This window comes from Coturnix japonica, chromosome 5 (assembly GCF_054131305.1).
Source record: "Coturnix japonica strain WE chromosome 5, WE-NBRP24, whole genome shotgun sequence".
Lineage (NCBI taxonomy): Eukaryota > Metazoa > Chordata > Aves > Galliformes > Phasianidae > Coturnix > Coturnix japonica.
This window is the reverse complement of record NC_140667.1, coordinates 49,371,295-49,386,572: the sequence shown is the minus strand read 5'-3', so window position 1 is coordinate 49,386,572 and position 15,278 is coordinate 49,371,295. Positions and strand designations below refer to the sequence as shown.

The following is a 15,278-nucleotide window of genomic DNA, read 5'->3' as shown; positions in this document are numbered from 1 at the left end:
AGCACCCCAAATGTGCTTCAAAGCCAGGTACTCATCCCACAAACTGCAAATGAAGTTTTAGTCCCTGACTTGAAGATGTAAATGAGGTGCCTGAAGTCAGGAACCTTGGGTGCTCTCAGGTCTTCTCCCTTTCCAAACAACAAGGGCAGTAAAGGACAGAAACTGCTATAGCTTTTCCAACTAACTACTGAGCTGAGAATGAGCCTCTTACTCTAGAGATGCACTTGTTCACTTTTTTCTATGCTACAGGCAGTTAGCTTAGGCCTGAAGAACCTGAATTATCCTTGTAAAGGTGCAAAAAGCATGCTTCACAGCAAACAATTCAGATGTCTCAGATGCCTGCACTCTGAGGGGACACCATAAGGAACAATTCTTACAGAACAGCAGATCAAGCACTCGCAGATAGCTTCCGCAGATGAGCCTGTGTGCTTTTGTAATAACCCAGGGCAAATAAAAATAACTCAGGAACTCAAGTGAAGCAGCAGCAGCATGCTGGTGGGGCTCGGGCACTCAGCAGCTGCAGATCCCAGGAGTTACCTGATCTTGCAGCAGAGCAGTGAACCAGCCTCACAGACCTGGTGTCTACTACCGGGTCTCTGTAGCCTCGCTACAACATCAGCTAAGCTTTGAAGAGTCAAATACCAAATGAAATACCAGTGAAATACCAATCTTTATTATCAAAAAGAGCTGGTTTTAAATAGTTTATCCCCAAAGAAATTAAATGGCTCATCATCTCATAAATCACTCCACATACAGACAACAGAACTGCTAAAGGTCACCCTGCTCACGCTGTACAGCTGTTCCAGCTTCATCAGTTCAATGTTAACATCCCCAAAATGAGATAGAAAAGAGCAAGAAATAAATTCAAAGAGGCTCTATGGTTTCGTGAACACCAGAGAGTTCTGCAAGGGCACCAACAAGGGAAAAATAAAATAACAATAAGAAAACAAGATTAATTTATCAAAGCTTTCCTCTTCTGAGATGCTGCATGACCTGTCTCAGGCCTTGCAAATAACTGTATCCATTTAGATTAATTTATGCCAATAGCTAGAGTAACCCAGGAGGGTCTAGCAATAGAGAGATATATAATGGTTACAGACTCAGCATCATGTGCTGGCCTCCGTTATCCCAGAAGTTTGCTACTTACCCCATTTAAGCTCCCAAGATCCTTCACCCAGTGCTCATCTTTCTCTTTGTCATAGTTGATTACAGCATGCTGCTTATCGACGCTGCGGGACTGGCAATGAAAACACAATGAATGTGAGAGCGGTCAGCCATAAGAGACACTGTTATTCACAACATTTATACATTAAACTAACCTGATACAGGAGAGGGGAAAAAAAACAGGAAAGATTAAATATTATTGTTACTATTTATAACCAAAGAATACATTTAAAGCTTCCGTGGTTGTTCTAAACAGTACAATATTTACATGAAAAAAATATTATGGAAAGCCATGTCAGCATTTCATTAAGTTGTATCAACACACGCTGAAAAGAAAACATCAGTCTAATTAAAGGCCTGGGGGGCAAGATCTGATCCACTGCAAACTGGAAGAGCTCCATTTCCATAATCTGATGCTGGTGTCCTCATCACTTATGGACTTTCTGTTCGGAAGGATTTCTTCCTAATTTTCAAAAAGTATTTTCTTGAGTTCAAGCCAAACTCGCTTATAATGCATACTGTTCCCAGAATCACGTGCTGGAGTTGATTTAAACTCTAGGATGTTTTCCAGCTCAGAGGAAGGTTAAGGAACTGAGGATGAAAAAGCAGCTCTAGAAAATTTCAATGTTAAGCCTGCTTTGAGGACACTGATCTGGACAGCAATTTAGTCCTAGCGGCTCTATCCCAATGCACATTACCAAACGTCTTATCTTTAAAACAGAGCATGACACTTCAAGAGAAATACTGTCAGACAATTTCAAGGCAGAAGTGTTAAAGAAAAGCCTCCAAAGAGTTGAAGCATGGCATAGGTGTTGTAGCTGTGAGGCAGTCACTGGAGCCATTCAATCCATCAGCAGGTGCACGCGTTACCAAAATCTCCCTGGATCTCAGAGCAGGGGAAGGCATCCTGCCCCAGTAGGGAGCCCAGCCAGACTGAGCACCACCTTCCTCCTCCTGGGCACCAACCAACAAGCTCTTGCTGAAAAATAAGTCCTTCCCTTTTCCCAAGCATGAACAGGCTCGTTTCCACAGCACTGCTCTCACTAAGCCATTACCCATTTCCTTGCGGGCAAGCAGAGGCAAAGACTATTTCAGGGGAATTCCTTAATGAAAACACAGAGGCTTTATCCTTACAAACTTCACTATCTGCAGGATTTTCTTCTTCCCAAGGACCACTATAGACAAGCGTTCCACCTGCACAGCACAGACGCATACACAAGGCATCCCCGTGTCCCTCAGCAACCCAGTACTGTGTGTGGGTGGCTATCACTGTCCCCAGTGCGACGGGAAGGAGAGCTGACTAACTGGCGTAGCAGTGTTTGCTTTAGCTTTTTTACAGCATTCATTTAAAGATTAACAGAATTTAAAGGCAGAACAAACCCTTTAGCCTCCCAATAAGGACTGAATGTCTTCTGAATTCAGTCCAGTCAAAAAATAAAGGCAGATTTTATTTTGCACCAAGTCACAAGTCATTAAAAAATAATAATAATACAGGGTTTACTTCAGGAAAGCAGCTGTCTCCTAAAAAATTTGGTCTGCCCTGGACCTGACCCTGCTGTAAGCTATTGGCCTTTGGACTGCTGTATTTTACAACAGCTGACTACAGCCACTCCCGGTCCCAAACCAGACAAGGATCAATGCAGAGCACAGAGATGTATTCCAGCACCATGACATTCCCGTTCATAAAAGCAGAGGTCACCAATGGGACCTATTTTATTTAAGCCAGAATTTCCCATCCTCCATGAAAGTTTTAGCTGCATTCAAAAGCACTCACAGTGATCTACTGTATCCGACCCACAGTCTTGAAACTTTTTAGCACCTCTTTAAAGAGCATATTAGGAACACAGCAAAGTATTGCACAGCTCACAGTCCTGACTTGTCATGACTTTTGTTGTTGTTGTTGCTGTTTTGAGAAGAATTTTCTCAGTTTTGTTTATGTTAGAGCAGCAAGCATCACAAGAACTGGCAGCAGAAGTTCCTAAGGGCCCGTCTCCCAGGAAACTCAATCTAAAATAACTGAAATTGCACCTTATTTATTTTGATGCAACTTGCCAAAGGTCACTCTTGAGAACCGAGGTGTGGTTTATTTCAACATCAGTCATGCTCAACATGAGCTGTTCTCTCTTGCAGTGACAGCAGCTGCCCGGAGGCTGACAGTGCTTTTGTTCTTGGGGAGGAGCAGAATCATCTGTGATGATCAGCACCTCAATCCCACTTCCCAGCAAAGCCCAGCCACATTCCACACTGGCAACAGATGAGAGCACCAGAACAGACCTGCTGAAGTCACTTCAGCTCAGCAAGCCAGCGGTTTCCAAGGAATGAACCTCTGAATCACAGAAGGTGAGTTAGGAAACCAGAGTCTGCACATTATAGAGCAGCCCATTGGTGCAGACCACTTCCCAGAGGTCTGCAACACAACTGAGAAGATTTCAGGCTTCTATAAACTGAAAAACTGCAATTGATTGAATACCAAGCACAGGAGGCCTTAGTTTAGAAGCACCTATCAAAATCTCAGATGAGACTAAAGGGAAGAAAGAAGGCAGGGAAGGCAGGTCTGCTGCTAGGCACAAGTGATCTGGAGGCAAGAAGGCTACACTCAGAGGGCATGAAGGAGGGTCATGGCCTTCTCAGCACATCCCAACACCAGCCTTATTAAGAACAACTCTTGGGAAGACACAGAATATGCTTTTCTAGTTAACAACACGTACACTTGTCTGAAGGGAAAACAGACACTGATTTGTCACCGTACTGAACTCATGCAGCGTTTGCATTTCCAGACATTCAAATCACTTCCTAATGTAAGGCTCTCTTGCTTCTCCCACATAATGCCTACAACGCGCTGTGTTAAACATCTCATAGGTGAAATGCACATGCTGCACGTATCTGAAGACAGAGGTATTTTGAGGCTGCCCTTTCTTCCAAGATGACATTAAAAAGCAGCTGTCTCCAATACCAGATAGGAACAGCATCTCCCGGTCTGCTGGTCTCAAATCTGGACCAAACCTTTCATCAGACATACAGCCAGCAGCCTGCTTGCTATTCTCATAACTGCATGCATCGGGTCAGCAAAGGCCTCTGCTTAGCACAGGGGCAGCAAAAAGCAGCTTTTCAAATATACAGGAGTCTCCACAGAAGCAAACATCACATCATTTATGTGCGCTGCAAACAGCGGATAACCAGCTTGAAGAAGGGTCCGATGTACGGGGCATGACACGCAAGGTGAAGCAAAAACCTGCAGAGACACCAAGCAAAATGCACATGGAAACGAGACCAGCTAAGAAAGGCAGGAGGAAAAAATAGAGTGAGACAGGCTGCATTTCCCTACAGGGTTGGGGAGCAGACACGGCTCAGCTGTCTATGCAGATACAGATGCTGTTTTTTTTTCCCCAGCAGAATTACCATGGGCAAAAGCCTACTGCTCAGGTTTGAGATTTGGACCTCAGCCCTTCCAGTGCTGCGAGGCATCGTGGTGTTGGAGATAAAATAAACAAACAAGAGCAGTTTCCCTGTTCCTAACCACAGTCTGTTGCGCACGTCTGGCACAGGATGACTGCAGCATTCTGGTGGCAGCGTGCAATAAACACTTGCTTGAATACTTTCCACAGTGAACAGGTTACAGTTCTGCCAGCGATGTGCTCTGCACAAGCGTCCCAGTAAGGAAATACAAACCTCTCCCACTGCCCCACTTTAGAAATAAAGAGAGGCAGAGCCAACATCAAACAAACAACAAAACAACCTGGCACACTGGCCTGAAACATGGCTCTTGCTCCTCAAAAGTAAAATCCCAGTATCTTTTAATGATAACTGTAAACACTGGGTCTCCCTCTTTCATCGCTGTGTGTTTCATAGAGTTCTGCATACTGGCAGCTTCAGTACTTTTCCAGGATATACATCAATGATTTGTGAATGCTCCATCCTGCCTCAGGCTGGCTGCAGACAAGATGTACTTACAGAAGGCAGACTGATTGCTTCCAGGGACACGGGTTAGCTTCTGCATCAGACAGTCCCCACTCCAGCATGTGCAGCCAATCTCATTCTGGAGCTGAACATATTATAGCTTCTGAGGTACAATTCCTGCCACCAGCTTTGCTGCAGCTAAGGTTATGGACCTGCATAGTGGATCCACTGCAGGGCCAGGGCTTGAGTATTCATGCAAAAATAAGGCACTGAACAAAAGAAAGAAATCCCCCAGGAAAACTAAACCATAATCCCCACAGCTTGGCAAAGGGATTTGGAAGCTGGCACAGTTTCTGTAACAATTTAACCCATTATTCTGGGCTAGAATTGGGTTTTGCTTGCTAGTTCCTTTCTAGAAGTGAAGCACAGGTTGAAGAGATCTAAGGGCTGGCCCTCACCTAAGGCAGGGAGCATGTAGCCTGCAGATGAGTTGCCTTCCCTCCATTTTGCATGGGCAAGCAGCACCTCTGGTGTGAGAGAGAAGCCTTGACAATTTCAGTACAGAGTACAGCTGCATAACACAGTCTGAGTCAAGACTGTGGTCAGCTCCAGATCTGGACAGGGTCCCCTGGAGGAACAAACCCACTGTCCAGTTCCTTGTAGACCTCCTGTCCTTTATGTCACAAGAAAGCAATGACTTCCACTCGTAGTTTGCTGGTCCTGCCATGATGGCTGCCCTACACTACATCCACTCAATGGGCCCTCCCATCAATTCCACAATAAGAGGCAAGAACCAACAGCAACAGGTCTGGGATTGTCACAGCTGTTGCCCAGCACCTGTAAGAACTGCTAAGCAGAAATCTGAGGCTTCCCAAGGCCACATCCTTTCTCTTTTGCCTTCAAGACAGCTCCTTCCTTTGTGGCACCTCAGGGATGAACGTTTCAAAACCACTGCAGTTCCCAACACCCAGGGACAGACAGGTGCTGGTTGACATCCTCCAGATAACTACACAGCCCTGTCCCGACTGCAGCTTCCTCCTCCACCCCTGAGCCTCTGGGAATGAGATTGGGACACCAGGCCTGAGGTCCCCTATCACTCCCAGTGCAGAAAATACCTCTGTGATGGAAGGACCTGGCTTCTGCACAGCGGTGCATTCACCCAGAAGCATCAGAAAAACACCTACCAAACTCACACCACCTGCTTCTTCCCAGTACAGACACACTGTGCCGCATCTATTCACACTTGTTTATGTAAATCTTTATCAAGCTACATCAGAGAAACATTGTGTTATCAAATACAGCCTGGGGAAGGCAGGACACATCAGGTCAATGAAGCCTTAATTCGACTACTAGTCGCACACACACAGAGCTCATAACTACACTGTTATTTGCAGAGTGCACCCTACACCTCATGAATTGAGCATGGGACAGATCTCGTAGGGGTAAAACTACAGGATAACGGCACAGGAACAGATTGTACCTTCATGCCTATGCACAAAGGACAGAAGCAGAATCATGCAGACAGTCTCCACACTAACTGCTTTGCAGTTATAAACATTTGATGTAGCAGCCATAGGAATGCTCTTTCAATGCTTAGGATGCTTGTAATTGCCTCGCTTTTTACCAAAACAAGTTAAAAAAGGGAAGATGTCTATTCAAGCAGCATCAAGTTAAAGTTTATGCCATTTGCCAGAACCTTGTGGTAGGGGCTTGTGAGATGAACTGACTGGTAGCACAAGCAGCACATGATCCCCCATATGGACCAGTGACAGAGACTTGGCTGGTAGCTTCTATAGCTATTTGCTGACACCAGAGCAACAGCAAGACTTGAGTCCACTTCAGGCCCAATGTAGATGCTGCTCCCCAACTTCACATGGCAATGCTCACCTTCTTCACACTAAGCTGCTTGTGCCCTACATTCACCATGCTCTATATCCTGCAGATTCCCCTCTCTGTGCACCTCCTCTATGTACGCACACAAACCTTCTTGTACCTGCTCAGCCCAGCCTTAATCTATTGGCTAGCTGCTGTAAAATAGAAACCCACTGACCAAAATGAGCATAGAGACAGCAATCAGACCCCTGAAACATAAATTGTAGGAAGCTGAGCAAGTACTGTACCAGCTTTCTAGAGAGCTGTTTGACCACAGCCCAAGTCAGGACAGTGGGTTAGATGCACCTTGAACTAAACTAATCCAATCTAGGGCAGCTGTTCTCACACAGAACAATTACTTAGCCTGGAAAGGACCATAAAGCCCACCCACCTCCAAGCCCCTGCCATGGAACTGGTTGCTCCTCACATGCTCAGGCTGCCCAGGACCCCATCCAGCCCAGCCTCAGGCACCTCCAGGGATGGGGCACCCACAGCTCTCTGGGCAGCAGTGCCAGGGCCTCAATGCCTTCTGAGTAAAGAATTTCTTCATGATATCTAATCTAGATCTCCCCTATTTAAGCTTAAAGCAATCCCCCCCTGTCCTATCATTATTAAGCCATGTAAAAAGTTCATCCTGCTCATTATAAGCTCCCTTCAAAAACTGGAAGGCTGAAATGAGGTGTCCCCAGAGCTTTCTCTTTTCCAGGATTAACAAGCCCAGCTCTCTCAACCTTTCTTCACAGGAGAGGTGTTCCAGATCTCTGGTTATTTTTGTGGCTCTCCAGACTGGCTCTAACAGTTCTGCATCCTTCTTCTCCAGGTCCCAAGCCTGGATGCAGTACTCAAGATGGGGCCAAATAATTGCAGAGCAGAGAGGGACAACCCCTCCCCCACTTATTGAACTTCATTCCATTAGTTTGGGGCCACTTTTCAAGCCTGTTGTGGGCACTTTGGATAGCATCCCTTTCTTCTGTTGTGTCAACTGCACCACTCAACCTGGGAGTCACCACTGAAGTTGCTGTGAGTACACTCAATACTGTGTCACTTATAAAGATGTTGAAAGATCACTGGTCCCAAGGTAGATGCCTGGGGGACACCACTCATGACTGGTCTCCACCTGGACACAGAGCTGCTGACCACATAAATATCAGCCTTGTGCATCCCTGCACCCAGCCCAACCTGTCCTCCAACCCATAACCTCACCAACCACACTCCCAAATGAAACATTACCATAAAAAATAATGTCTGTAAGCTCTTCCCCCTGACTGTGAGTGAACTTCAACCTTGTCCAAAGGTCTGGAACTCAGCTAAACACATTCAGGTTATCAATGAGAAAACTCTTCACCACCGACCTGGGTATTCCCCCTTGAAAAGGCATCACTTCAGTGCAGCACAACTTCAAAGAAAGGTTAAATATACTTCTAAATAGTTTACATGAGGAAAGCAGCGTTTTCCTCAGCCCCATTGTAAGAAGACTGAAGAAAGGAGCTGATCTATTCCAGAATACTCTGCCTAAGGCAGATGCCTGGAACATAAACTTGCACCTTAAACAGCTAGAAAGTTTAGCGAAGTTGTAAGCAACTGAAAGCAGAGGCTCATAATAGGAAGTGCCAAGCTGTCCTCACTGACAGGCAGGACAAAGGCCACACCTGAAACAGAAGCATCACACCATCTGCACCTACTCCAGCTGCAGTACATACTGATACTGCAAGAGCTGCCCAACTGCTGCTCTACAGGGAGGGAAAAACACAACAGAACGTTGCTTAAATGTTTTCCATTCTCATTTTTTTCCCCAATAAACACCTCTCTTTTAAACAACAACAAAATCACGATGCTGTTCTCCTTTTCATTAAATATTTACATCTAGGAAAAACGTCAAATATGCTTCAAATAGGTTTCAATGGTTACACAAAAACTTTGCACTACATAAACGTTTTGCTAATGCAAGTAAATATCCATGGCATTAAGCAAACGATCAAAGCTGATAAAGCTGGCAATTACATTTCACATGAAAAATGCAGCGGGGGGAGGGAGTTACTTCACTCTACGTTGTCAAAAAAGAAAAGAACACCACAACAAACCACCAATACAACTCTTTCTTTAAGGAGAAAAAGAAGGAAATAAAGAAAACATAATATGTTTTCAGAGAATTCCCATCTTCATAAAGCTTTATGAAAAACCTACTAGTACAAGTTAGCAAAGGTTGAAGTTTCCACGCACTTGCTGTCTGTTGATTTACCTGAGGGGAGCAAATAAGATCCTAAAAGGATTTAAGCGACGATCTTCAGAAAGAGAGCAGAATGGAGCCCTTGACTACGTGTAACAACACAGTGCATGCCAAAGCACACTACGTGGCACTGTCTCCATGCATTAATATTCAAACTCAATGTAAATCTCACGTTTACTTCTACAAGGATCTTTACAGTGCTAAAAAAACCTTTACAATATTTCTAATCCTCTTAGTAGGCACACAGGATTTCAAGGCAGATTGTTTCCCCCACTATCAAATCTACTTAATTTTAAGCTTGAAGACCATGCTTTTCTTTATCTCTTTGTTAACTAGAAAGCAAATGCTGTACCTGTAAGCTCAAGTGAAACTAAGGCTTGATTGTTTGGTGACAAAGACATCATTTTTGCCGTTTAGGGATCTGATACCTTAAAGTAACTTTGCCAAGAAACTTCAAAAGATAAGATGTTTCTGAAATAGTAAGATGAGAAAGGCAGGACTGCAAGATCTTCAGGACAAGGAGAGCTTATCTATTGCGTTGCATGTTGGAGCCCTGTTGAATGCACAAGGTTTCAGCAGGGGACCACAGACCATATCACAATGAAATCACTAAGCAGAAATAATCTTAAGAGATGAAAAACAGCACCCAGATGATCCAGCCCCCTTCCTAGACAATACCAGTCTGTTCTCAGCTGTGCAACTGGGAGTACTGAGTGCCCAGATCTTGAAGTCTATATCCAAAATAACCATGTAGTGAACACGTACTTTCAGTGTCATCACCAGAGGAATATGACAGTCACACTGCTACAAGAGCTCTGTCTGTCTGCTCCAATAACCTCCCAGCTCCTTAAGCTTTTGCCAGGGAAATCAATTGTGCCAACCTGCACAACAATTCTATGACATGGACAGTCACAGTAGGGAAAAAGTCTATTTTTAGACCTCATCCTCCATCTGCTCACACACAACTTTGCTTGGATATCAAGAGTGCACTTGAGTCTCCCTGCTGCCCTGCATCTTAATACAGTCATGTCAGCTGCAGCCCAAGAAAGCTCTGGAAAACATCTTTATAAGCAAATGGCTAAGAAAATTATGTGCTGTTCAAAAGGAGACCATTTACATGATCTGAGAAAAAGCTGTATTACTCAAGACAGTAAACTAATATATTTATTAAAAGGTCGGATATAATTCAGGCCATGAACATAAACAGCTGGCTTATACTGACAACCCGGAGCCTTCATTCCAGCAAAATAATAGAAACGCCTTCTATGAAAATCTCCTCTACTACCTGCCAGCCCCCAAATGCAGCCGCATCCTTCTTCTAACTGATACTCCTGGCTCCTCCAAGAATCCCAACTCATTTACTTTGTAGAGAAGAGCATGACAAATTAATAGCATCACAAGGTTGTTGGTCTGCATGCATTAACAAGACAGTTTAGACTTTTAAAGCAGCATCAAATACTCCATGAGGTATGGGGAACTTCACAGCCCATGCTGTCCAGTTAACCTCAGAAATAACCAGAGAAATAAGCAGCATATTTTCACAATTAGTGATATTTGGGTACTTTTATGGACTGCACAGCTTGAGAACTGTGATTTCCAATGTGCAGAGCCCTGGCTGTAAAGAAAACTCAGATACCTTCATAAGGTACTAAATTAAGGGGCACCCAGAAGCTCAGGCCATTTTTGAGCAGTAAAGCCACCGTATACATTTTTCCCCTTTAAGTCACAAGAGAAGACAGCCATCAGGTTTTTGAGCAAATGCAGACTTCAGAAAACACCGAGACATTTTAAATGGCTCACTTGTCAGACGTGGAAAAATGAAATAAAAGATAGTGTGATTCATAGGAAAACCCAAACAAACGATCTGCTGTCAAACCGGAGCACGCTTCAAACTCTGACACTCTGAATGGCAAAGCCATTTCCTTCACTGCCAGCCAGCAGAGCAGCACAAATACTGCAAGCTCTCCTTTTGTGGACACTAACATTTTACGAGGGCCAGACAACACCTTAACAAACAACTGCCTTCCAAGGACAGTTCACACAGTAGGAACTTCGGTCCCCTCAGCAGACCTCCTGCTAACATATCACACAGAATCTGCATAGTAGCTACAAATACGGCCTGCCTGGAAGGACGTCAGCAAAGCATTTAGGAAATAGCTGTTACTGGGTTATCAGTGAAAGCTACCTACAGGGGAGGGAGGCCCTGTCGTATAGGAAGCTCCCTTATGTTGACACCAGCAGCCACACAGGGTTTACAGATGATCCACAAAATCTTCTGCCACCTGTGTAAAGGGGCAAAAGGGAGACAGGTGCAACCGGAGTTCTTTTGCACTTCAAGTACTCACGCACAAGTCTAAATATCAATTTAATTGTGAGCTTATTCAAAGTCCTGAGCTAAGCTGCTCCTGTCAAAAGCTCTTTGCAAGATTCCAGCTCCATTTATTTGGAGTGACGTCCATTACATTGTGCTGTCAAACATCAGACCACAGTCAACACTTCAGGCACGTTGGACTCAGTCCAGCAAAGAGACATGCTTGCATGGAAAGCACTAACACAAGCTGCAAGCTTGCCCAAGTAACACAATTACTTTGGGAGCAAGAGGACAATGCCTCAGTCACCCCACCAAAATAGCCAGCATTCCTCTGCTAGAGATCAGCATTTCCTACCGTGATAAAAAATAATAAAACAACAATAAACCAACCAACCAAGAGATATAAGCTCTGAAATCTCATCAAGCTTCCAGTAATGGGGAAAACAGGCAAAAACACCCTACTCCCCTCCAAATCGTATGCCACAGAACCCAGCAATTTAATCACTTGCAGATCAGGGCAGAGTGGTAATGTCTTTGCTTACTACTTCTATCGCATCAAGATAGTCAATCTGTTCGACGCAATTAATCTCCAAGCAGTGCAGCTCCTATCTGTGTGATTCTGGATGCTCCTATCCGTCATCCATCTGATGACAGAGCTGTTTGAAAGAAGCCTCACTTGCACTTTCATGAATATATGAGCTCTTCATGGGAACTACATACTCAACATAAAAGCGTGTTTTAAACAATGTCATTTGAAGAAAGCACACAATATCTCCATAGACCCCCAGCCCTGCATCTTCTAAAGACAACAGGAAAGCCACATTACCTGGAGCATCAGTTCACAGTCATCTCTGCCAACAAATATCATCTCCCTTGGGAGCCGATGGCGAATGCCAGCGCTGCTCACCAAGAACCACGAAGTCACGCTCATCTTGGCGCTTGGCACTTAATCTTCACACATCCTAAACACACACAAAAAAAAAGAGGAACACATAGTGAGCTGCTACTAAAGAATGGAAGAACATCAGTGCACAGCTGTAAGTTTTCGTGAGCCATGGGAGCCAGCGTGGCTGCCTACAACCTGCTTTTGCATTGTTTTGTGGCCACAAGCAGTAGTGAAGCACACATCCCATGTGCCACTGGTAGGAGCCACTGCTCTGCAGCCCTGGACATATTCCCACAGCAAAGTAAAGCTGAGCAAGGGATTTCAAAGATGAAATACGCAGCTGAATCCAACCACTGAAATACCAGGATACTGGTTTAAAAACAACAACTTTTCCAAAACATTTGCTGGTAGTTAGCAACTCAGTGCATACAAAGCACAGCTCGCGCTTCTCCATCCTTCAAGACCTGGGCCAAAACATCAGGACGATGACATAACCAGGCTCCATGCAGACTCCCAGGAGCAGCGGCAGCAGTGCTGAGATCAGAACAGCCTCTTTATCGCTCATCCCACTTCCAAACAGATAAGCTGGGAACCCACGACCGCTTCCTCCCTTCTCACGGGAGCTGATAAAAGTGTTACCAGTGGGTCGGAACCACAAGCTGCAATTCCCACCGGATGAATGCAGCATCCCCCTCCCAGGACGGACGGCAAAGAGGCAGCTCTCACCCAGGGTTGGGGAAAGCGGCGTACGGCACTTCTCGGGAGCGCAAAGCCACACCTGTTTGTTGTCGCTTCTACAGGCCGGCAGCACAGAGCAGGGCTCTGCTGCCTCTCCTCCTCGCTCTCCCGCAATATCGCATTTTCCGCCTGAAGGAAGAAGAAAAAGCAGCGCACATCAGGGCATCTTCTTTCCCTACACCGAAGATGCGTTTCCCGGTGCAGGGATGGGTCTCCCTTACCCCGCAGCGTGGAGCAGGGCTGCCCTCGGCACAGAGCACACGGACAGGGATAGATGCTGCCCCTCGGCACAGAGCACACGGACAGGGATAGATGCTGCCCCTCGGCACAGAGCACACGGACAGGGATAGATGCTGCCGGGCGGCTCCCGGCGCTACGGATCCGGGCCCGGCCACGCACCTGGGCGGGCGGCCCCGCTTCCCTCCCCGCGGCCGGGCCCGAGCGCTGGGTAGGAACCGCGCGGGCCGCCAGCAGCAGCGGAGCGCTGAGCTCGGCCGCAGGTGCAGCGCGGAGCCCCCCGCGGGCCCGGCCCTTTGTCTGCGCGGCGCTGCCTCCCCCCGGCCCCACTCCTTCTCTCCCTCCCTCCAGGAGATCCGCCCGCCGTTCCTACCTGCTCCGGCCCTGGGCTCGGGGACAGGCCGGGCGCCTCGCCCCGCAGCCGGCTCTGCCCGCCCGCTCCCAGCGCCCGCCCCGCCCCGCCCCGCCCTGCGCACGGCAGGTTCCCGACGTCAGGAGGCGGCCCCAGCGGCCGGGCCGCACCCGCCTTCCCTCCGGCACGGTCCGCAGCTCTAGGCCAAGCGGCCTCCTCCGCACTGAGCCCCGGGGGCTGCGGCCCTGCCGTCACCTGCAGGAGCTTCCCTGGATGGCTTCAATGCTGTCTTCCAAAAATTTAGTCTCAACAACATCTGGTTACATGGGGACTATAGGGCCAGTGCGTGGTCCTGGATGGAGCCAGGAGTTGGGCTGGATGGTCCTTGTGGGTCCCTTCCAACTCGGGATGCTCTGTGATCCTATGGTTCCATGACACTCTCTAGGTTTCAGCCTAGAGAAGAGAAGGTTGCGGGGTGACCTCATTGCAGCCTTTCAATACCTGAAGGGAACTTACTCCCAGGAGGGGAGTAAACTCTTGGAAAGGGCTGACAATAGCAGGACTAGGGGAAACTGTTTTAAGTTAAAAGAGGGAAGATTTAGGTTGGATGTTAGGGGGAAGTTCTTCACTAGGAGAGTGGTTAGGCCCTGGAACAGGCTGCCCAGGGAGGTTGTGGATGCCCCGTCCTTGGAGGTGTTCAAGGCCAGGTTGGACGGGGCCCTGGGCAACCTGATCTAGTAAAGGTGTATGTTTGGTGGCCCTGCCAGGCAGGGGGTTGGAACTACATGATCCTTGAGGTCCCTTCCAACCCAGGTCATTCTGTGATTCTGTGATTCTGTGACACACAGCGTCCCTCCATGGACTTGCTCCTCCTCATGGACAGCAGTAGGAAACAGTATTGGGAAGGGTGAAGCAAGCAACAGTGGGAGTTAGGAACACTTCCCTCCTCCTTCTAAAGAGCAGTAGGACTTCATTGTTGTTTAATGACTAGTATTATTGCCTTCTTTAATCAACATTTGAGCACTTCTCTGGCAAATACGTCTTGCCCAGGGGGTGACTTTAAGGTGTGATTATCTTCAAAGGCCTAAAAGCTGGCTGAGACTGCAGCATCTGTATTTTATTGGAGCTCTCCTGCTATCTCCTGTCAGAGGAGCACCACGCCATGCCTGGCTGCTCTCTGCATCCCTGAGGTGTCGGGCAGGAGGACACTACTGGGCAGTGGTCACTTCTGGGCCATTTTAAAGGCCTTTTGCATTGAGCTCTGGCATAAATTGATGTAAATCCTTCATAAATAAAAGCAGACTTCCTCCTGTTTTCTGTCTTGTCCTGCTGTTGAGTCATGTCTTACTATTGGTTTAACTGACCTGTAGGTTAGGATTTTATAAGTGTGTTTCACTTCTCTCTCACCTACATCCATAGATGCTGCTCTATCAGCCGATCCATAGAGCAGCTCTATGCAGCTATAAGGAGGTGGGATAATTTACTACTTTATACAAGCCTGCCATCTAGGCAAATCTTTGCTCTAAGTTACTATAAAAAGGTTAGTGATTGCTTTACTTCCTCTTTAAGCTTGGTTTAACCAATACATGTGTAT

General features: G+C 46.6%; 1 protein-coding gene across 13 annotated transcripts in view; it reads right to left on the bottom strand.

Moving 5' to 3' along the window:
- Positions 1–13,782, bottom strand: part of CEP170B (centrosomal protein 170B) — a 52,542-nt gene extending 38,760 nt beyond the window's left edge. For 10 of the 13 annotated variants that reach the window (XM_015865585.3, XM_015865588.3, XM_015865594.3 and 7 more), the window contains exons 1-4: positions 13,706–13,782; positions 13,136–13,224; positions 12,298–12,433; positions 1,148–1,237 (exon numbers count right to left, since the gene is read on the bottom strand). In XM_015865585.3, coding sequence (XP_015721071.2) covers positions 1,148–1,237; positions 12,298–12,402 — 195 coding nt within the window. In that variant the 5' untranslated portion in view covers positions 12,403–12,433; positions 13,136–13,224; positions 13,706–13,782. Of the gene's footprint in view, positions 1–1,147; positions 1,238–12,297; positions 12,434–13,083; positions 13,225–13,316; positions 13,339–13,705 lie in introns of those variants that run through there. The other 3 variants (XM_015865586.3, XM_085547786.1, XM_015865587.3) reach the window with 2 other exon arrangements.
- Positions 13,783–15,278: the final 1,496 nt, after the last annotated feature.